The 20,309-nt window shown below is 40.2% G+C and overlaps 7 protein-coding genes across 8 annotated transcripts in view; 5 read left to right on the forward strand and 2 right to left on the reverse strand.

The window, feature by feature from the left end:
* Positions 1–639, reverse strand: part of LOC111463533 (suppressor of mec-8 and unc-52 protein homolog 1) — a 28,607-nt gene extending 27,968 nt beyond the window's left edge. For both annotated transcript variants that reach the window (XR_002713894.1, XM_023107505.1), the window contains exons 1-2: positions 448–639; positions 109–319 (exon numbers count right to left, since the gene is read on the reverse strand). Coding sequence is in view for 1 of the 2 variants with exons in the window: in XM_023107505.1 (XP_022963273.1) it covers positions 109–319; positions 448–476 (240 nt within the window). In the remaining variant the exon portion in view is untranslated. The remainder of the gene's footprint in view (positions 1–108; positions 320–447) is intronic.
* A 952-nt stretch (positions 640–1,591) lies between these two features.
* On the forward strand, positions 1,592–3,998 carry LOC111430556 (12-oxophytodienoate reductase 1-like). The gene is made up of 5 exons (XM_023066829.1): positions 1,592–1,991; positions 2,107–2,247; positions 2,346–2,476; positions 2,944–3,120; positions 3,272–3,998. Exons 1-5 carry the CDS (start codon positions 1,900–1,902, stop codon positions 3,856–3,858), a joined length of 1,128 nt encoding a protein of 375 aa, XP_022922597.1. The 5' UTR covers positions 1,592–1,899; the 3' UTR covers positions 3,859–3,998.
* A 315-nt stretch (positions 3,999–4,313) lies between these two features.
* LOC111464045 (50S ribosomal protein L18-like) lies at positions 4,314–10,462 on the forward strand. The gene is made up of 2 exons (XM_023108093.1): positions 4,314–4,663; positions 9,898–10,462. Exons 1-2 carry the CDS (start codon positions 4,472–4,474, stop codon positions 10,294–10,296), a joined length of 591 nt encoding a protein of 196 aa, XP_022963861.1. The 5' UTR covers positions 4,314–4,471; the 3' UTR covers positions 10,297–10,462.
* Positions 10,463–10,536: 74 nt separating this feature from the next.
* LOC111464036 (NAD(P)H-quinone oxidoreductase subunit T, chloroplastic) lies at positions 10,537–12,340 on the forward strand. Its single transcript, XM_023108082.1, has 3 exons — positions 10,537–10,625; positions 11,265–11,716; positions 11,818–12,340. Exons 2-3 carry the CDS (start codon positions 11,421–11,423, stop codon positions 12,239–12,241), a joined length of 720 nt encoding a protein of 239 aa, XP_022963850.1. The 5' UTR covers positions 10,537–10,625; positions 11,265–11,420; the 3' UTR covers positions 12,242–12,340.
* Positions 12,341–12,848: 508 nt separating this feature from the next.
* LOC111464051 (protein PHOTOSYSTEM I ASSEMBLY 2, chloroplastic) lies at positions 12,849–13,595 on the reverse strand. Its single transcript, XM_023108106.1, has 3 exons — positions 13,316–13,595; positions 13,142–13,188; positions 12,849–13,048 (listed from the first exon to the last, which is right to left on the reverse strand). The coding sequence occupies exons 1-3, from the start codon at positions 13,520–13,522 to the stop codon at positions 12,961–12,963; spliced, it is 342 nt and encodes a 113-aa protein (XP_022963874.1). The 5' UTR covers positions 13,523–13,595; the 3' UTR covers positions 12,849–12,960.
* A 557-nt stretch (positions 13,596–14,152) lies between these two features.
* LOC111461415 (patellin-3-like) lies at positions 14,153–16,754 on the forward strand. The gene is made up of 4 exons (XM_023104930.1): positions 14,153–15,429; positions 15,567–15,691; positions 15,765–15,915; positions 16,067–16,754. Exons 1-4 carry the CDS (start codon positions 14,389–14,391, stop codon positions 16,319–16,321), a joined length of 1,572 nt encoding a protein of 523 aa, XP_022960698.1. The 5' UTR covers positions 14,153–14,388; the 3' UTR covers positions 16,322–16,754.
* A 1,238-nt stretch (positions 16,755–17,992) lies between these two features.
* On the forward strand, positions 17,993–18,839 carry LOC111462719. Its single transcript, XM_023106422.1, has one exon. The coding sequence runs from the start codon at positions 18,250–18,252 to the stop codon at positions 18,715–18,717; it is 468 nt and encodes a 155-aa protein (XP_022962190.1). The 5' UTR covers positions 17,993–18,249; the 3' UTR covers positions 18,718–18,839.
* The last annotated feature ends 1,470 nt before the right edge of the window (positions 18,840–20,309 follow it).

The raw sequence follows: 20,309 nt of genomic DNA on the forward strand, positions 1-20,309 counted from the left end.
ATATATATATATATATATATATATATATATATATATATATATATATATATATATATATATATATATTGATGCAAGATTTGAATAACTGTACAGTTTGTTGAACTCTACCTGTTCATATAAGTCCTCCAGCTTATTTCTCGGAAGCTTAAGTTGAGACACTTGAGGCAGTATGGCATCCCACCGTCCAGAGTTGATATCAGCAACAAAAGTTTCAATGCTGTCTACGGTATTCAAAGAAACCTGGCACTCATTCTGTAACGTCTGGAATGTTTGGTGCAGTGAATTTTCTTTACAAAACTGGAGCACGATCTTGATGACACTGAAAGGGGAAGCATATCATAAATATTTTTCTTTAATCCCACTCCTATGATCAAAATTTATAGATAACCAAGGAGAAAGGGATCGAACTAAGAAACAGCGAAGAGATCAAGATAAGAGAAAACGTACTCTCTAGCTTCGATTTCGAGTGTAGACATGCCGGGCAGGTTGGAGTGTAAGGGAGGGAGGAGGGAAACAGACTAGGGCTTCGTATTTTTGCCGGGAATAATTTGTCGAATAACGGCTTCAAAACCAGAACTGAGATTCAGAACTTGTCCTCGTGCGTGCATTCGGGTTCGCCCAATAATCCAACAGTTTCAAGGATGGGTTTTGATTTTTATAATTCTCTTCCAACTTTCTTTTTTATCTATAAATTTCAAAATGGTTTTAAAACAACTATTTATCAATTTTTGGGTTACAATGACTGCATAAATTAACCTAACAACATACAATGTCCTTCAATCTTAAAAATAGAATTTTAAATTTAATTGAGTTGGAACTGTCATCAGCTAAACTAACAACAAAGAGTAAATAAGAGTGTCTTTTGTCTGATGAAATATATTCCACTTAATTACGATGAAAGAGGAATATATGGTGTGGCTAAAACAGCTTTTACAAATAAATGATGGTAAGTTATGAACGACCAAGTGAATTGCAATAATGGCAAATTAAAATATATTAAAAGCAAAAAAGTATCCAATGTCAAATTATATGATTGGATATGATATGTCAAATAAATATTAGAATTTTATGTCAAAATAATATTGCCAACGATCGAAAAAATTTAGCCTAACATTGTTTTTAGTTATTAAAATCTTAATCGTAGAACAACTTATTAACATGAAAGAACAATTACCAAAAAATTAAATCATCGGTTGTGAATCGTGTGCGTATAAGATATGTGCACTGATTTGTTTTCATTATTTTTAAACATTTAAGATGTTATTTAATAACAATTTTACTTCGAATCCTCCAGTAAAATATCATCTGGATGAAACATGTATATGCCAAATCTTTCGCTGTGATTAATCTTGTATACCTAAATGGGAGGAAATATTTTTCTTTATTTTTTTTAATAAGAGGGTGTAATTAAGTTATTTGGCCTCGTTCATCGTAATTTTTCAAAAGTAGTTACGCACCGCCAACTTCAGTTGTCTGTGAACAGATGCGTACGTCTGTTTTCATTTTATATTTTAATGTCACCCGAATGAATGAACGAACCAATAATGTAAGGAAAATCAAACTCTATAATGTATTAATGCGAGGAAAATCAACTCTGGACGGCGATTTCGAGGTGGCCGAATCTGGTTCACTCACAAGTCACAGCAATTTCACAATCCACGCATTCCCACACGTCACCGGTTATCCAAACCTACCTTTTTTTTTTCAATAATTCACGGCCGTCTTTACTCCTTTGCTTACTGCTCTGCTCCGAGCCTGCGTCGGGGATCAAATTTAGCTGTCTTGTTTCATATTGTGTGAAACTTATAAATACCCTTTGCGGGTCTGATTGCTCTCTCCCCATCTGCCATCTGAATAAGCTTGCGCAACACACCGAGAAAGGAGCAACGTCAAAGCAAAATGGGTGATAACAACAATGAGGCGTCTGAGCAAGCTCCCTCCATTCCTCTCCTCACTCCGTACAAGATGGGGAAGTTTAATCTTTCTCACAGGTACATGTTGTCTTACAAGTATCATCTAACTGCAAAATCAATAACAACAGCTTGTGTTGCTTGGAATTGGATAACCCTGTTTCCTCATATCTTCCTCACAATAATTGTTCTTCAGAATTGTGTTGGCCCCATTGACAAGGCAGAGATCTTACAACAATGTTCCTCAGCAGCATGCCATCTTATATTACTCTCAGAGAACCACGAAAGGAGGTTTCTTAATAGCTGAGGCCACTGGAGTTTCTGACACTGCCCAAGGGTAATAGCCTTTGATAAACTTCTTCCTTTTCTTTCCCCTTATTCTCATAAAAACCTCTTGCTTCCCAACTAATCCGTTTCTGTATTCTAACGTGTAAGATATCCTGATACACCTGGGATATGGACGAAAGAGCAAGTTGAAGCATGGAAACCAATTGTGGATGCTGTCCATCGCAAAGGCGGTACATTCTTTTGCCAGATATGGCATGTTGGGAGGGTTTCAAATTCAGGTGCGTTTTCTTTACCGCAAATAGGAATAACAAGAAGAAAAGTTGGTAAATTATAAGAACATATCAATTGGAACAACACAATCAAGTGGATAACTGTAGATTGAATTTTGCACTGGATAAAGCATACAGTATCTATGAGGTTTCTGATCAGTTCCCATTTTTTTTTCATGATTCTGCACCCATTATAAAACCTTTCCATCCTCACTTTTACGAGCATTTAAGTTTTGAAAAAAAAAAAAAAAATACAGCTGAAGCAATTAACTTCGTTCTGAACTATGTAAAGAACAAATTTGCAGTGTCAGATCTGGAGGAGGGTGTTACTGTACATGATTTAGTAGTAGAGAATTTATGAGACTGCAATGAATCATAGGAATGAAATCCTTAGTTTTAAAGTTACAAATCTCTGAGCTAACATTTATTTTAAAAATACGCCTCCACTGTGGCTATATATTTTTTGATGCATGTAGGTTTTCAACCAAATGGGCGAGCCCCAATCTCATCATCGGACAGGCCACTACTCCCGCAAGTTCGGGCTGATGGAATTGATGTTGCACAGTTTACTCCTCCAAGACGTCTAAGGACAGATGAAATCCCTCAAATTGTCAATGATTTTAGGGTTGCAGCCAGGAATGCCATTGAAGCTGGTCAGTCCTATTTTCAGAAAACTAACGGAACTCCTGCCATGATTACTGATTAAGACTCAAAAATCAGTAGCTTGTTTAGGTTAGAAACAATGCAGGATGAAATGAATTTATTATTCAATATGTTTTTTCCTATGGTTGAATGATTATACAGGTTTTGATGGAGTTGAAATCCATGGAGCTCATGGTTATCTTATCGATCAGTTCATGAAAGACAGTGTGAACGACCGTACGGACCAATATGGTGGCTCTCTGGGAAACCGTTGCAGATTTGGTCTAGAAGTAGTTGAAGCTGTGGTAAACGAGATAGGTGGAGACAGAGTTGGGATAAGACTATCGCCTTTTGCAGATTACATGGAGGCGGGAGATTCAAATCCAAAAGCTCTGGGAGTGTACATGGCGGAGAGTTTGAACAAATATGGAATTTTGTACTGTCACATGGTGGAGCCACGGATGAAATATGCTCTGGAGAAAGTTGAATGTCCACACAGCCTGTTACCAATGAGAAAGGCATTCCGGGGTACATTCATAGCTGCTGGAGGGTTTGATAAGGAAGATGGAAATAGAGCCATTGCTGAAAATGGAGCAGATCTTATTGCTTATGGCCGTTGGTTTTTAGCAAATCCAGACCTGCCAAGGAGATTCCAGATAGATGCTCCTCTCAACAACTACAAAAGAGAAACCTTTTACGCATCCGATCCGGTGGTTGGTTACACAGACTATCCCTTTCTTGAAGACTAGCAATTCTTCAGACTGTACGCAGTAAAAATATTAGTTGGGGCAGTACCAAACTTTTACTGCTGGCTCACAAAAGTATTTTCATTTCAACAATGATGAAGATCTTCAATATTCTTGTTATCTCAAATAACTGTACTTCTCAAGTTAGAGTAACTACAATTAATCTTTCAAAATTATTACTCTCACCCCCTTTACAAATCTTTCAAAACTATTAAATATTACTCTCACCCCTTTATAAATCTTTCAAAACTAGTATTTGAGTAGAAATTTTTTCAAAGTACTAAAAGAAATGGACATAACAATTATATTTTTCTATTAAAATAATTTTGAAATACTTAAAAAGATAATATTATATTATAGCACTTTCATATTTAACTAGAGGTAAGGTTGGTTGAGGCGGTAAGATTTGCACTATTTTTTTTTAGCAAGAAAATACTAATTGGATCAAAATAACCCTTTTTAAGCCTTTAACACTTGCCCATCTATTTGTTTGATTTTTGTTCTTTTTTTCTTTTTTTCTTTCGGAAAGAAGCTTCGGACTTACTACCGCGAGCGTTGTAAATTGAGCACTTCCACCAAAGAAGTCGTGGGTGGACGAATGAACTGAATCTGAACCATGGCGTTCACAGCAATATCTTCTTCAATGCCGTCTAGTGCTTTTGTGCGTTCAATTCTCTCCTCCCAGTGCATATCAACTCCCACCACTCCTTCACAGAAATCCTCATCTCTCTCGTGGGCATCTTCATTTCCGTCCATTAGCCTATCTAGAGGCTCCCCTTTTGTCTCCTCGAATCCCGCGCATGCCAAGGTATAATTTCTTTACTGGCAGCCTATTCAATTCCCTGTTTATTCCGGAAGATATCTTATTTCCATTTTTAAGTTTATGATTTATCTGTTGTGGACCACGAATTTCTTGCACATGTACTTGGTTTTTATGTGAAAAAATTCTGGAACTAACAAATTTACAAAGGCAAAACAAGTTGCTTTGATTATTCTTAAAAATTTTGGCTACTTTCTCTCTTGTTGTTCACTTCTATTGGGATAAGTTATGTGAAAATCTAGTTTCAGACAAATCGATTGGTATAGGAATGGAATCAAAATAAACCGGAAACCTGAAACCTGAAACACTAGTGCAAAAGTTGGGGAAGGAGAATTATTTGTGAGGAAGTTATCTGTTGTGGAATTGCTGCCAGTTATGTATTCAAGCCAATGGACAATACGAACTCGACTATATTGTAACTTTCATAAAACTTGCTCTTCAGGATATGGTTTGAGAATTTGAAAGAATACTGCCGGCAGTCATCTTTAGGTGAATAGTCGTGCTGTTATTATGGCTGGAAAAGATAGAAATGACTATTACATTGTATACAGAGAGTTCTCAACTATTTTCTGCTTCGTTCCAGGTCAAATGGCTTTATTGCTGTTGCTGGGCAGTTCTCCAGTTCCGTATCTTTCAAATTCTTCATTTTCTACCTTGTATTTAAATTGATGACAACCTTTCAGATTTAGAATAAATACACTTGAGCCGTTTTGAACCCATGACCACTTGTTAAACCTGGGAGAAGTTCCCTAAGTTGAAATCCACGGACACATCTTGGTTATATTAGCAACTTACTGACTTGAGCAACATTCAGGAAGTTTTGCATTGAACGAAGTACAACATCTGTCTTTTTGAAGAATTGGAATAGAAAAGCCCCCTTTGGTGGCAATGTTGTTATGGATGCGTGTAACTACCCAAATCCACCGCTAGCATGTTAGATAAAACCTTTGTTTTTTCCTTATTTAGATTCACACGTTTACATTTAATTTCCCTTTGACCATTTGACAAACACGTCGAATGGATTAGCGAATTCTTAGACGTCAATTTTATAGGAAATGACACAGATTCAGTTGGCCACTCTCCACCCATTTAGGATAGGTTGTATTTAAATAGGAAATCTGTTTACAAGATTTAATATCCGGATTTTGAAGAGCAGTCAAACTTTCAGTCCTTCTCTCTCTCTTATCTTTCTTCCAACAACCTCCTGTCGACAATATCCTCTCGGTGTTTTCCCGGGCCGATTATCGAAATCCAACAAGTGGTATCAGAGCCAAGTTGAAGCGATCGGTAGTATACCATCACAGAAGAGCCAACCTATCAACATTCAAGTTGAATAGCTCAAGTGGTCAGAGTGTCGACCTAACAACACACAAGGTCTCAGGTTCGAGTAGAAGAAAATGCAAAGGGCGAAAATAAGCACATCGTGGGGTCCATCCCGAGCAAACTCGCTCACTCCTCCATGCCGCCGTCAAGTGCCGGCATCTCCATCACCACCACGAAGAGGCCGACGTCGTGATGACGGGCGTCGAGGTGTCATTGAGCGAGTGATCACGGAGACAACGACTGCCGTCGTTCAGTACCCGATGTTGACAAGGTCCAACTACAACGAGTGGGCCTTGTTGATGCGCGTCAACCTACAGGCGCATGGGTTATGGCACGCTGTCGAGCCAGAGGAAGGAGAAACAATCGAGTACCGGGAGGATCGGCTGGCGTTCGCCGCCATATTACGATCTGTGCCCCCAGAGATGTTGGCATCTCTCTCCACCAAGCGCACCGCGCAATCGGCCTGGGAAGGAATTAAATCCCGTCGGGTCGGTGTACAGCGAGTGCGGGAATCCAACATTGAGCAGCTGCGGAAGGAGCTCTCGGAGATCTCCTTTAAGGACGTCGAGGTGTCATTGAGCGAGTGATCACGGAGACAACGACTGCCGTCGTTCAGTACCCGATGTTGACAAGGTCCAACTACAACGAGTGGGCCTTGTTGATGCGCGTCAACCTACAGGCGCATGGGTTATGGCACGCTGTCGAGCCAGAGGAAGGAGAAACAATCGAGTACCGGGAGGATCGGCTGGCGTTCGCCGCCATATTACGATCTGTGCCCCCAGAGATGTTGGCATCTCTCTCCACCAAGCGCACCGCGCAATCGGCCTGGGAAGGAATTAAATCCCGTCGGGTCGGTGTACAGCGAGTGCGGGAATCCAACATTGAGCAGCTGCGGAAGGAGCTCTCGGAGATCTGCTTTAAGGACGGCGAATCCGTCGATGATTTTTCAATGCGAAGCACGGGGCTCGCCAACAGCATCACCACACTCGGTGGCAGCATCAACGAGACAGAAATCGTGAAGAAGATGCTGCAGGTCGTCCCATGTGGCTCAATCCGAGGAGGATGAGCCGACCCTTTTCATGGTGACTGCATCAGTCCTACGTGGCGTCGAACCCGAGGAAGAACTCCCCAAATCCACAGAGGTAATCGACGACGGCATAACTGCTCCGGTGAGCGTCGAACAAATGCACCTGGGGAGCCAATTCGACTAAAGGAGGAGCGAGTGCTCGCTCAAATCGGTGAAAGAGGCGAGCAGCAAGAGCACCGGCGATGGGTCCTCGACACGGGGGCAACAAACCATATGACCGGGGTCAAGTCTGCGTTCTCCGAGCTTGACTCGGGGATTCGCGGGACGGTAAAATTCGGCGATGGCTCCGTCGTCGAGATCGAAGGGCACGGCACCATCCTATTCGTCGACAAGGGAGGCAATCATCACAAGCTGACCGGCGTCTACTTCATCCCGAGACTCAAGGCTAATATTGTGAGCCTGGGTCAACTCGATAAGGCCGGCTGCCACATTTCCATCAAACGCGGGCTACTTAGGATCCGCGATGATCGACGACGGTTGCTCACGCAAGTTCGGTGCACGAAAAACTGCCTTTACATCCTAAAGCTAGAGATAGAAAGAGGTGAACCACCTGGACTGGCGGCGCGCCAACTCAAAGAAGAGGCGGCCGAACAAGACGTGGAGTCTGGAGGACATGCCGCCAGGGACACCGAGCAACCGGTCAACCTCTCGGCCAGGTACCAGAAGATGGAAAACCTATTAGGGAGAGGTGAACCACCTGGACTGGCGGTGCGCCAACTCGAAGAAGAGGCGGCCGAACAAGACGTGGAGTCTGGAGGACATGCCGCCAGGGACACTGAGCCATAGGGCTCAAAACGGAGTTCAAACGAAACGAAATAAGGCAGATATAACACAGGTTTTAGGAGGAGATTGTTAGATAAAACAATTGTTAGATAAAACCTTTGTTTTTTCCTTATTTAGATTCACACGTTTACATTTAATTTCCCTTTGACCATTTGACAAACACGTCGAATGGATTAGCGAATTCTTAGACGTCAATTTTCTAGGAAGTGGCACAGGAAATCTGTTTACAAGATTTAATATCCGGATTTTGAAGAGCAGTCAAACTTTCAGTCCTTCTCTCTCTCTTATTTTACGCATTTTATCTTTCTTCCAACAACCTCCTGTCGACAATATCATCTCGGTGTTTTCCCGAAATCCAACATAGCAGATATTGTCCTCTTTGAGCCTTCCCTTTTGGGCTTCCCCTCAAGGCTTTCATGACAGTTATTTTCCTTGGTCTATATCATATTATTGGTTCGAAAGTTTGTTGCTATCTGGAAAGCTTGGGTACAGGTCCAACACTTGCGCTGTAGCCTGTGATTATGAGGCTTACTAGCAGCTAAATGGATAATAGAATGTAGAGCAACCAAACCATTTGGAGTAGAAGCAATAACAAATAGCCGAGGATAGCAAGGCTTTAAAGAAGGTTAGATAACCAAAGATCTTTCCACAAAAAACCAAAAAAAAAAAAAAAAAAATCCTTCTTCGATTCCCCAACTTGAAATGAGCATGGCTTTCTAGTCGAGACCAGTTCTTAGAGATATTTAGCCAAGGGACTGTGTAAACTCAAACCATTTCTTCTACCTGAATGCCAACCATTAATGTCAGACCCATGAATACTAGCAATAACCTGTTGCCAACAAGAAGAAGGTTCATTTATAAAACACCAACCTCATTATGCTATCAAAGCCAAATTCCTGTTTTCAATGCTCCTATTTCAAGACCACCATCATTCTGAGCTTTTGTAACAATGCTCCGTCGAACCAAATGAGTTACTTTACCTCCTTCCTTTCCTTCTCAAAGAAAAATTGAAGAAGTCTTTTGAACTCCACTCTAACCAAAGACCATAAGAACTAAAGACATAATAAGGCCTTCCCTAGATAGAGTAAAGCGCTTCCATCTATCAATAATCAGAATCTATTATACCATAGGATAAGAGTTCCTGCTTTTCGTAATGATTGGAAGAAGGAATGACAACTCCTTTAATCAAAGCAGTTCCTGAATCACAAGAGCAGTTAATGTTTGACTACAAGGTATGGAAGAGAACGTCTTTGGATCTTCACTTGTATCCAAACAGAGTTTAAGAGAAGAGGAGCCCAAGAGTCGCAAACAACCTTCTTCAACATCTGGATTGATTAAAGAAACTTCTGGAAAAATTATAAAAGAAGCAACCATTTCTTTTTTCCGAGAATAATGAAGAGGGGGAGATTCCTTTGATCTCCTTAAATCAATTTAGTACCATGAGGGCTGAGAATCTCTGTACTGGAAGGATTCGAATGCGAAACATTCTTGGCAATAGGCGAGACCTCTTGAACTGGAACGGAAGCATTAACTACAGGGGGAACTGTAGGAAAACCGGCCTCAAGAGACGTCTTCATTAATGGCGTTGGCTGAACTGAAACGTTATCAAGGGAATTTCGTTCGTCTCATTAAAGGGCTGTAATAAAGATTGAATGCCTTACAAGAGTCTTCTCCGGGCAACGAGGCAACTTCTTTTGGAGCGAGTAACGCCTCTTATGGAACGAGGCAACTTATTTTGCTAAAATCTGTCTGCACCACCTCCTATTTTTTCTAATCCAAAAAGATTTGAGTCGTAAGTAAAGTCTTACAAGAATCCGTAAAAACGACGCTGACCTTCCAATTCATCTTTACATCATTCTTATAACTATTAATAGAAGTAACTTTTCCAATATCCAATTTCTTTAGGGAAGCTGAATTTGGTGAGCACTCCTGCTGACACTTCAGAGAATCTTTTACTGTTTTAAGAGAGTCGAGTAACTTCTAAATTTTGTTTTCTTTTGATAAACGACCAGTATGTTTACACTTGTAGGTTTTATTCATACAATCAGCTTGGACAAGAAGGTCACGAGGGGAGGCTGCAAAGCGACCAAACAAGAAATCATGGAAACAACGGACAGATATGTATATGAGGCCATTTTTACTAAATGTTTTCTTTTCAAAGAAATTTATGCATGCGAAGGTAATGCATAGAGGAACAAGCAAAGTAATATCAGTGGCGACAACAAATGCAAAGGATCTTAGGAACAGTTTACCGTCACTTACAGATCACAATGCATGTAGAGTAATAGGGAAGCTTATTGCAGAGAGATCAAAGGAAGCAGATGTATATGCAATGTCGTACGAGCCTAGGAAGGATGAAAGAATTGAAGGTAAGCTTGGTATTGTTATTGATGCCATTAAGGAGAACGGGATCATGTTTGTACCTTGAATTTAAAAATCTGGAAGAATGAAACAGAAAAAGAGAACGACTTAAGGTAAGGCCTCTTATATAGGCGCAGAGGATGAGACTGTAAAAGCTAACATCTTCCTATTTAACTCGTTTGAAATATTCGAAGCTGTTGCTCTTACTAAAAACTCCCTTGCATGCTATGCCAGATATGATTCTATTGGCAGACTTATCTCATGATTTCGAGAGCTAACTTCTGAAGTTTCTTTACTATATTGTGAAAGGAAGATTGTTAGGACATGGGTAAGCATAGAACGTTCTTCTAGATATGGCAGTAGAGTCATAATGTCAATAATCACAGAAGAGGAGGGGTGGGGTGGTGGATTGGATATCTGCTTTTCTTCTCCATCTTACTATTTCAAATTTGTTCCGTTTTTATTCCTAAGCTTTCAAAAGATCTCTCTTTAGATGTTTTATTTTGGCATCAACTTTACATATTTATTTTAGTTCCTCTCACGCAATATCTACCACTCAAAAGTGTGAATAGATATGAAAATATTATTATTACTCAACGAAAGAATACAGATTTAAGAATAAGAAAAAGAATTGGTATCGAATGTTCAATCTTCATTCATATTCACAAAAAAAGAATTGGGGTCGAATGTTCAATCTTCATTCATATTCACAACTTAGGATACAAGATACTAAATAATGTATACAAATAACATATAAACTAATTCAAACTAAAATAAGTGACATCCTCAACTTTAAAAATTGACTATTTAATTCTTACCTTGTTTGATCATTTGAGCATATATTTGCACTGTATAACTTGAAATTAAGTACAAGGACTAAATTTATGAAATAAGTCTTAGGAACAAAATGATTATATTTAAAGAGTAACGTGATTCATGTAGACAAGGGAAGTTGTAGGACAAAATGATTATTTTTAAAAGTGTAGGGCCTTCTTTTTATGCGAATTAAACAAAATTTTCGCTATCAATGGCCAGTGTGGACAACGGGTTCTTGAGGGTCCCACAAAAGACGAAGGCAAAGGCAACGGCAGCAGCAGGTGTAAGTATCTCATCCATAGAAACAAAACCAGTGGTAGTGGTTTTCTGTTAGTCTTTCTTAACCTTGCTTCCGTTTCATTCCGTTCCTTGGCCATGGCCTCTCCTTCTATTCCCAATTCTCTCTTCTTGAACAGAACCTTCCACTCGCCTGCTCGCACATTCCGTACATGGCCGGTCTACGCATCCCAACCTCCCAACAACCGCCAAAGGCCTCCACCGGGCGTCGACACAAGAATTCATTGGCAAAATGATGAAGAAGGTTGGATTGGAGGCCCTACGCCTTCCCAGTCCCGGCGAGACCAGAAGGAGCAGAATAATAATAATAATAATAATGCGTTGGGTCCAAGTTTGACCGATTTGCTCAATAACTCATCCGACTCTCACTACCAGTATGTAAGCTTGGCTAGCTGGCTGCATATGCTTTGTTAATTTCGTTTTGAATTTGATTTATGTTGGTATCATGGTTTGTTCTGTGTATATATGCGCGCAGGTTCTTAGGAGTTGGTGCTGAGGCTGACCTAGAAGAGATAAAAAGTGCGTATCGGAGATTGTCAAAGGAATATCATCCCGACACCACCTCTCTCCCTCTAAAAGCTGCGTCCGACAAATTTATGAAATTAAAACAAGTGTACGAGGTCCTCAGCAACGAAGAAAGCCGCAAGTTCTACGACTGGACGCTTGCTCAAGAAGAGGCAAGCCGCCAAGCTGATAAGCTGAGGATCAAGTTGGAAGATCCTTACGAGCAGGAGCTGCAAAACTGGAAATCCACTCCAGATATGGTCGATCGCCTTGCTGGAAGGAACATGGACTTGAGTGATCAGGCCACCACAGCTCTTACCTTGGATATCCTTATCATTCTCTTTGCTATAGGCTGCATTGTGTATGTTCTCCTCTTTAAGGAACCATACTATTGATTAGATACGAACTACCATACAAGTACAACACACTTCCAATCGCTTCCATTTCCTTCCAAAATCAAATTGAATATCGAATGGTACTTTTCTTTCCAGCGACACACAAATTATTCAGTCATCCACGAATACTATATATATGTGTGTGTGTGTGTATAGTACTCGAAGTGAATGGGAACAGAAACAAATCGAAGTGGAGGGATTAATGGTTTACTGTTTCTAGCGCTGGATATGACATGCTGTGCATCTTGTTCGCGACTAATAGCATCTGAGTGCCGCCTTGTCCTCGAAACGGATCCATAGCTACCGTCGTAGGATAGGATTTTAGTTTAATTAATTTGTTTGCTCCGGAAAAATGGCAGAGATGCGATCGAGAGTCGGGAATATCCGCCCACCTTAATTTTATGTTTCCAAGAAATAGGTCCCAAATAAGTCTCCACGAGAATCGGTCAAGCTGACTAATTTTTTCAAAACAAATGAATGATGGAGTTTGAATATGACAGCCTCTAGTTTAGCTATATTTATTTTCTTCTTTCTTTTTCTATCACAACCACTTTTTTCCTGCAAAGAACCATAATTTACTTTTATCACTTTTTAGAACAAAATGTAGTGAAGTCTTAGAATTGGAAACCATATATATATATATATATGATACAATGCAAATGCATCACATTAGAAAATAGACAAGTTGAAGTAGATAAATATAAACTGGTGCGAGTGCATTATCTTTCTCCCCTTTGTTCGGGGGTGAGTCCTCCTTTTCCACAGTCAGGGCAGCTCTTTAATCCAAATCCTTGGCACTCGAAACATCTGAAACAAGCAAAATGAAAGGATATGAATAGATGAATTTAAATTAGTTTGAGTTGGAACAAAAGTAAGAGATTGAGTGAGTGAGTGAATGACTTCCAACGCTCGAAGATGTTTCCGTTTTTCTTGTTTCTCCCAGTCCCCTGATATTGAGTTGAAAGCAAACACATGAAGGAAATTAAGTTGAAAGCAAACACATGAAGGTATTATAAGAGAAGAAGATGTTAAATGTGGAGTGAATTGAGAATTGAGAAGGATGGGATGGGTAACCTTGCATCCGGGACAATCGATAGCCCCTTTACCTCCACACGTTTGGCACCTTTTGGGCAGCGAAAATTTTGGCGCTGCAGCGAAGGGGATGTTGGATGGTTTACTTCTACATTTATTTTGTGGCAGTATGGCGAATCCATGGGGTGGGAATGGGAACGGGGAGGTGCTGTTGTTGCTCTTTGAGACAGAGCTGCCACACCACGCCATCTTCCTTTCTTTGGGCTTTACTGTTGTCAATTCTCCTCCTGTCTCTCAACTTTATAATTCTCAATGTTATCCATATTCCACCGTTTATTCTACACCACTCTTCTTCTTCTTCTAATTTTTCTTCTTATTATCTTGTAATATAATACTCTCCCCTAAACCAAACACTAATCGGGTGCTGTACGGATGTTTAGAAAATCTTCAAACTTAATTTGTATCAATGGCATCAACTTTTCTTACTTGTCTTCAAATTTTTTTTTATCGTGATTTCTATTTAAAAGAAGAAAATTACTTGATCACCTTAAAAAAAGTTTGAACAAGTTAGAAGAAAGTAACGGGTGAACTAAGAAGGTTCTTATTGATTTAATTGAATATTTGTTAACTCCATTCCATTCACATGTGATATGTGATATTTGGAGTACTCTCTAGTTAGGTAGAATACATTGTTCTAACTATAAAAATTGAGAGTTTTGAGGAGGTGCAACTGGTGCCTGCTTCATACTATTTCGTTGTGCTACCCTTTTGTTGATTTCCTCCTTGTGGTGGAGGATCGACTACAAGTGGATCCACGAAGAGCTGCCAGTAAATAGTTCCCGCAAAGTGCACATTATCTTGAAATCATCTTTAATATTTGTTGAGTAAAATAGTATTAAATCCCAAAGAAATAGATGTAATTGAGGGAGTTTCTTTTTCTTTTGTTATTTCATTTCATTTTTTCTTTTTCACGTGGCGTTGCGACGTCGAATTTCACCTATGTTCACATAATAAATTACCAAAGACCACCGAAAGGAAGACTGCAAATTTTTAGCGCCCCCTTTCGTCTTTCCCTTTCCAACTAAGATTCGTTTCACTTCTACGCCTTTGTTTTGATGGCCGACAACATTCCGACAGTTGCACCCCCCGCCGATCGCCAACCATCTAGCACCCAGGAAGAAGATCCCCCACCCCCGCTCACTCCTGTAGAATCTGTGCTGGCGGTGGCTAATTCTCCTGCTCTACCCGAAAAAGAGTCGATTCCACCAACAGACGTTGTTGTCGAGCCTGTATCGTGTGCAGCTGCTGAAAAGGAACTGGTTTCATTGTCTCCTCCGACAGCAGTGGTGGAGAAAGAAGAGCCACTGCAGCCACCAGCTCGATCTACCGAACGTGACTTTGAGGTAGAGGCAAAACCTTCCGATGCAGGAAAGGACGTCCTTGGTGTTGAATCTTCTACTAAATCCAATACAATTGAAGAGCAGAAGATTCCTCAGACTTTGGTTTCTTTCAAGGAGGAAAGTAACAAAGTGGCTGATCTTGCAGATTCCGAGAGGAAAGCCCTTCAGGAACTGCGGCAACTTGTCGAAGAAAATTCCGTAGTTAAGGAAAATCGTGCACAGGAAGTCCTGGAGGCAGCTCAAACTGAGAAGAAGCTGTCAATTTGGGGGGTTCCTCTTTTTGAAGATGACCGGACGGATGTGATCCTCCTGAAGTTTTTAAGGGCGAGGGAGTTCAAAGTGAGGGATGCTTTCCTTATGTTTCAAAACACAATTAGGTGGAGGGAGGAGTTTGGCATCGATTCACTTGTCGACGAGAACCTGGGGGATGATCTGGAGAAGGTGGTGTATATGCATGGATACAGCAGGGAGGGTCATCCAGTGTGTTACAATGTCTTCGGAGAGTTCCAGAACAAGGATTTATATACAAAAACATTCTCCGACCAGGAAAAACGGACCAAGTTCTTACGTTGGAGGATTCAGTTCTTAGAAAGGAGTATTAGGAAACTCGATTTTCATCCTGGAGGTATTTCTACTTTATTTCAGGTTAATGACCTCAAAAACTCCCCTGGTCCTGGCAAGCGAGAGCTTCGATTGGCCACTAAACAGGCTCTTCAGGTGCTTCAAGACAATTATCCTGAATTCGTAGCCAAACAGGTTTATACAATGTCTTCAACTATTTTCTTCATCACATATAGTTGAGGAGAATTAGGATCTTGATTTCTTAATTCGTAGAATAATATTTACTTGATTTGGTTGAAATTTGATTATTGTATTGAATGGACCTTCATAAGGTATTTATCAACGTTCCTTGGTGGTATCTTGCATTCTATACGATGATCAGCCCGTTTCTAACCCAGAGGACCAAAAGCAAGTTTATCTTCGTAGGGCCTACGAAATCTGCCGAGACCCTTTTCAGGTCAGTAAAGAAAGAGTTTGTTTTATGTATTAATTGTTTTTCCTGAGTTGGGTATGATGATCTACCAATGCAGATACATTTCTCCCGAACAAGTTCCAATCGAGTATGGTGGCTTGAGCGTTGACTATTGTGATTGCAACCCAGATTTCGATGCTTCTGATCAAGCAACGGAAGTCTCAATAAAACCTTCAACTAAGCAAACTGTTGAAATTATAATTTATGAGGTGTGATAGAGAGACGTGTTTTGTTTCTGTATTTCATGCTTTATGCTCTTTGTATGCAAGCCTTTCTTTACTTTCTATCTATGCGTTTGTGTAATATTCAGTAAAGTACCAAAATATTCTGTGTGTGATTGAGATAATCATTGCGTTGCAGAAGTGCATTATTGCTTGGGAGCTACGTGTTGTGGGATGGGAGGTGAGCTACAGTGCTGAATTTGTGCCTAATACCGAAGAAGCATACGCTGTGATAATACAAAAGGCAAGAAAAATGGCTGCAACTGATGAACCAGTAATCTCTCAAAGTTTCAAAGTCTCTGAACTGGGAAAACTGTTATTTACTATTGACAATCCAACCTCTAAGAAGAAGAAGCTCCTGTATAGGTTCAAGGTCAAGGTTTTAAGAGAGTGAAGCATTCTAGCCCCAATATCGGTGCCTGCGAGAAGGGAAAAAAGAAACAGGTAAGGCGCCTTACCTCCGTTGATTTTACCTTTGCATCTTTGAATATATTAGCGCAATCATTCAGTCTGTATCTTAGTGCTTGTTTGTTATGCCATCGCATATTATTTGCATAAATTCGAATTCGTCATTTGTTATTTGGTCATTTTATGTGTTTTATTTTACCTCATTTGTTTCTCACTTTTTTTTTTCTTTTTTTGGAGTTGTAAATCTTGTTGATGGTGTGTTGAGGTTTCATTTTGTCACTGTATTTCCTTAATTCCGTTTTGCTTGTCTGTCTCTCTCTATGAACAGTCTCTGTGAATTTCATAATTCGATCTGTTTAGACAGTCAACAACTCTAAACAGCTTTGTTCGTAATAAATGATAATAAAGGTTTGGATGGACTTCCCCCAGGTTGTGTACTAGTAACTGCGTATTTTGTATAACATGAGAAACAAGGGGGGACAGGACAGTGGATGGTCTTTGTTTGTCATGTCTCCGACCATATCATACTCACAACTTTAGCTGTGTACATCACTAAGTTTAGCTTTCTTGGGTATGATGAATCTTACAAAGCATACGAGATATGTATAGGGTGGTCATATTTATTGACCTGGATTTCCTTATGCCCATATAAATCAAGCTTAAAAATTCGCTGCTCCTCCTAGCTCCCATTGTTTCTCTCCATCTCCCTACAGCTTGTACGATCGTGCAGATTTCCTCGTACGTTGTTGGATAAGGGGGCGGTGGTCGTTTCTTTAATTAATGGAGGAGTTTTGAGTTCCCTCCTAGGAGCAGAGGTTTTGGTTGCTAGAACTCTAGCCTGTTTGAGGGCTTTTCTTAGCGTTCATTTTTTGAGGGTTGTTGAATCCTTGTCCCCCTCGTGAGTCTATTTTTTCTGGTTTCTGAAAAGTGAAATTTCCAAAAAAGAAAATTAAAGTTTTCATGTAGCAGGTTATCCTTGGAAGAACGAATATTGTTGATGGGGTTGTGAGAAATAGATATGGCTTCTGTGGTTGAAGGGACTTGAGGTTAGTAGTGTTTTAGACAAAGATGTTAAAGGGAGATGGATCAAGGAGTTGTTCCTCCCTTTGTGGTTCGTGAGAAGGATAGATTTTTGGGGTAAGTTGAGATGTGTTCTCTGTTGCGGGGCCTTTGGGGTGAGCACTAGCAGAACAGTAGAACCTTTAGTGGAGTTGCGAAGGGCCCATGGCTCAATGTTTGAAGGAGATCAATTTTGTCTGAACTTGTACACTTATCAAAATTACGTTGGTTCTTTATTTCAAAAAAACTAATTTGAAAATATATTCACATTTAATAAAACCTATTATTATTGGAAACGCTAAAAACTAAAACTAATAATAAAGGGATTACAACTGCAAGCCTAAAAAAGAAATAGAAGAATCTTAGTTGGTAAAACGGATTGTTTGTTAATTTTTTTTTAAAAAAATTACTTTCATATCACACTTCAATATGATTACTTGTAATTTACTTTTTAAGATAAAATGAATTAAAAGTAATGGTACCATTATCAAAGATGATGTCTGATACTCCAATGAATATCATCTTGTTATATTTATTTCACCACGTTACTAGCCATTATTTCATCAATGCGTATAAAAGTAATCCAACAGAAACAAAGGAAAAGAAATTCTTAATTAAAATATCAAAGCGATAATTAGCATAATTAAATATTGCTTCACATTCGAAGCATAATTTCAAATAATTAATTACTTAAATTATAATTATATAACAACAGAGAGCCTTTAGGTTTGGGTCTGAAGAGGAACAGGCATCTTCATCGTGAAGACCCAGAACCCTGACTGACAGCCATAGGCCCCAATCCCCTCAATTGTCTTCTCCCCCTCCTCACACCATGAAGTCCATCTTCCAAGCCCGATGTCTTCGATCCCCAACCTTCCGGTTTTACTTGCAAATCAGCCCGTCATCATGTTAGCCACCGCCGCTGCCGCCGCCTCTTTTTGGCTTCGTTCCAGTCGGAGCCGCTTTTTCATTCTCTTGCTTTGTTCCCCCCTCCTCGTTCCCATTTTCTGCGCTACTTTCCCCATCATCTGTGCCATAGAGCTCTGTATCCGCCTTGCTCGTCACAGGATAAGGATATGTCTTCGCGATTCCCCAGAAAGCGAACGGTTGCGGCGATGTGAGGAAGGCGGCTGCAGATCAGCGCTCCCGGAGAAGGTTGGCGATGATGGGGAGGAGGATATCGGCCTATTACAGAGGTACTTGGATGATCAGCTACTGCTTGTTCGATCTGTTTATGAATGTGGGGATTGTGCCGACGACTTAAGTGGGGATGCTCGATTTTGTGACATTGAAAATAGCAATTTGATTCCACTATTAGGCTGATACCAATTCACTTTTTTCTTTTTTCTTTTTATAGTTTCGTTTTGATTTTTCTGTTGTTAGTGTAAAATAATGTCATTAAATCATTGAAATTTTATGAATTTCTAACAAGTTTAGCGAGCTTACTATTCTATGCGTATGCGGAGTTGTTGCCTGTGCGGTTATTCGCAATGTCCAGGACTCGAATCGAGAATTGGTCGTTTTAGAAATCTGGCGATAAAAAAACAAGAGAAATTCAAGATGAATCCGAGAAAGCTTTTGTAGCAGACAAATTAGCAGGCTCGGAGAGCAATTGGAGAAAGGCAGGGCTAAAAATCCAGGTGTTCGAGTAGGATGTGTTTCTAATACATGACATTGGTGACACGATACACGTAATCTGACTTGTTTAGGAAAGGTAGTAGAATTAGGTTGCATGTTCGACCAAAACATTGAGCGACTTCATAAAAAATGCAGCCTCAAGTACATATCCTTGGGCGGAATAAGGGCATTTTGTGTGGGTGAATAGAATTGCCGAATAAAGCCATCTGAATGCTAGAGGCCATTGCCTTAAAATACACGGAATATATCTTGCTCTGCATCACGGCCAACTGCTGCACTCGCCAACATAGCTGGAGATGAAGAGTCCACACGTCCATTCCCAAAGCCATAGCAAATCCATCGCCGCTTCCAATGGAGTTTAGCTTTAGTACCATCTCCAAATATCTCAATTCGCATCTCCAAAGGTGAACAAACTACAGAGATGCATAAGTCGTCCTCTGCCCCGCGATATTGGCCTCCTTGTTACTGCTTCGTCACTTCCAACCATATACTATAAACTAATGACAAATAGAGCTACTTCTACCGTGATCTGTTAGGACGCTTATGAATAAAAGTACCATGGGTATGGATCCTACCCTAGATGTGTGAAACACTTGACACTTGATTAAACAGACACTTGACACTTGATTAAAAAAACACTTGACACTTGATTAGTTGCTTAACTAATGATTCACTAATGAATATTGAGATTTATACCTTCATACCTAGTCATATCCCCCTACATAAGGTTATATACTGTGAGCCGTTCTTGTTTCTCTCTTGCCTGCTTATATACTGTCTCTTTCAAAAATCTCTTTTTCGAAAATCTCTCTCTGCACTAATTTTCTAAAACCTTCTCTTAAAACGAGGCCATAGGCTCGACCATACATCGCTTGAACGAAAGCGAAACAAGAACGAAATGACTTAGCTCACTCGTCGTTGGAAAGTAGTTTAGGGTTTAAGATTTTAGGGTTTAGGGTTTAGGGTTTAGGGATTTTAGGGTTTAGGGTTTAGGGTTTAGGGTTTTTAGGGTTGAGGGTTTAGGGTTTAGGGTTGAGGGTTGAGGGTTGAGGGTTGAGGGTTTAGGGTTGAGGGATGAGGGTTGAGGGTTTAGGGTTGAGGGTTGAGGGTTCAGGGATGAGGGTTGAGGGTTTAGGGATTAGGGTTTAGGGTTTAGGGTTTAGGGTTTAGGGTTTAGGGTTTAGGGTTTAGGGTTTAGGGTTTAGGGTTTAGGGTTTAGGGTTTAGGGTTTTTAGGGTTTTTAGGGTTTTTAGGGTTTTTAGGGTTTAGGGTTTAGG

Source organism: Cucurbita moschata, unplaced genomic scaffold (genome assembly GCF_002738365.1).
Source record: "Cucurbita moschata cultivar Rifu unplaced genomic scaffold, Cmos_1.0 Cmo_Scf00002, whole genome shotgun sequence".
Classification (NCBI taxonomy): Eukaryota; Viridiplantae; Streptophyta; class Magnoliopsida; order Cucurbitales; family Cucurbitaceae; genus Cucurbita; species Cucurbita moschata.

Coding starts and splice junctions, on each gene's coding strand:
- LOC111430556 (XM_023066829.1), top strand. CDS start 1,900: ATGGGTGATAACAACAATGAGGCGTCTGAGCAAGCTCCCTCCATTCCT. Junction 1,992..2,106: donor AAGTTTAATCTTTCTCACAG/GTACATGTTGTC, acceptor ATTGTTCTTCAG/AATTGTGTTGGCCCCATTGA. Junction 2,477..2,943: donor TGGGAGGGTTTCAAATTCAG/GTGCGTTTTCTT, acceptor TGATGCATGTAG/GTTTTCAACCAAATGGGCGA.
- LOC111464045 (XM_023108093.1), top strand. CDS start 4,472: ATGGCGTTCACAGCAATATCTTCTTCAATGCCGTCTAGTGCTTTTGTG. Junction 4,664..9,897: donor CGAATCCCGCGCATGCCAAG/GTATAATTTCTT, acceptor TTACACTTGTAG/GTTTTATTCATACAATCAGC.
- LOC111464036 (XM_023108082.1), top strand. CDS start 11,421: ATGGCCTCTCCTTCTATTCCCAATTCTCTCTTCTTGAACAGAACCTTC. Junction 11,717..11,817: donor TCATCCGACTCTCACTACCA/GTATGTAAGCTT, acceptor ATATGCGCGCAG/GTTCTTAGGAGTTGGTGCTG.
- LOC111464051 (XM_023108106.1), bottom strand. CDS start 13,522: ATGGCGTGGTGTGGCAGCTCTGTCTCAAAGAGCAACAACAGCACCTCC. Junction 13,189..13,315: donor TCGATTGTCCCGGATGCAAG/GTTACCCATCCC, acceptor ACTCAATATCAG/GGGACTGGGAGAAACAAGAA. Junction 13,049..13,141: donor AACATCTTCGAGCGTTGGAA/GTCATTCACTCA, acceptor TGCTTGTTTCAG/ATGTTTCGAGTGCCAAGGAT.
- LOC111461415 (XM_023104930.1), top strand. CDS start 14,389: ATGGCCGACAACATTCCGACAGTTGCACCCCCCGCCGATCGCCAACCA. Junction 15,692..15,764: donor TCTGCCGAGACCCTTTTCAG/GTCAGTAAAGAA, acceptor CTACCAATGCAG/ATACATTTCTCCCGAACAAG. Junction 15,916..16,066: donor TTGAAATTATAATTTATGAG/GTGTGATAGAGA, acceptor ATTGCGTTGCAG/AAGTGCATTATTGCTTGGGA.
- LOC111462719 (XM_023106422.1), top strand. CDS start 18,250: ATGTCTTCGATCCCCAACCTTCCGGTTTTACTTGCAAATCAGCCCGTC.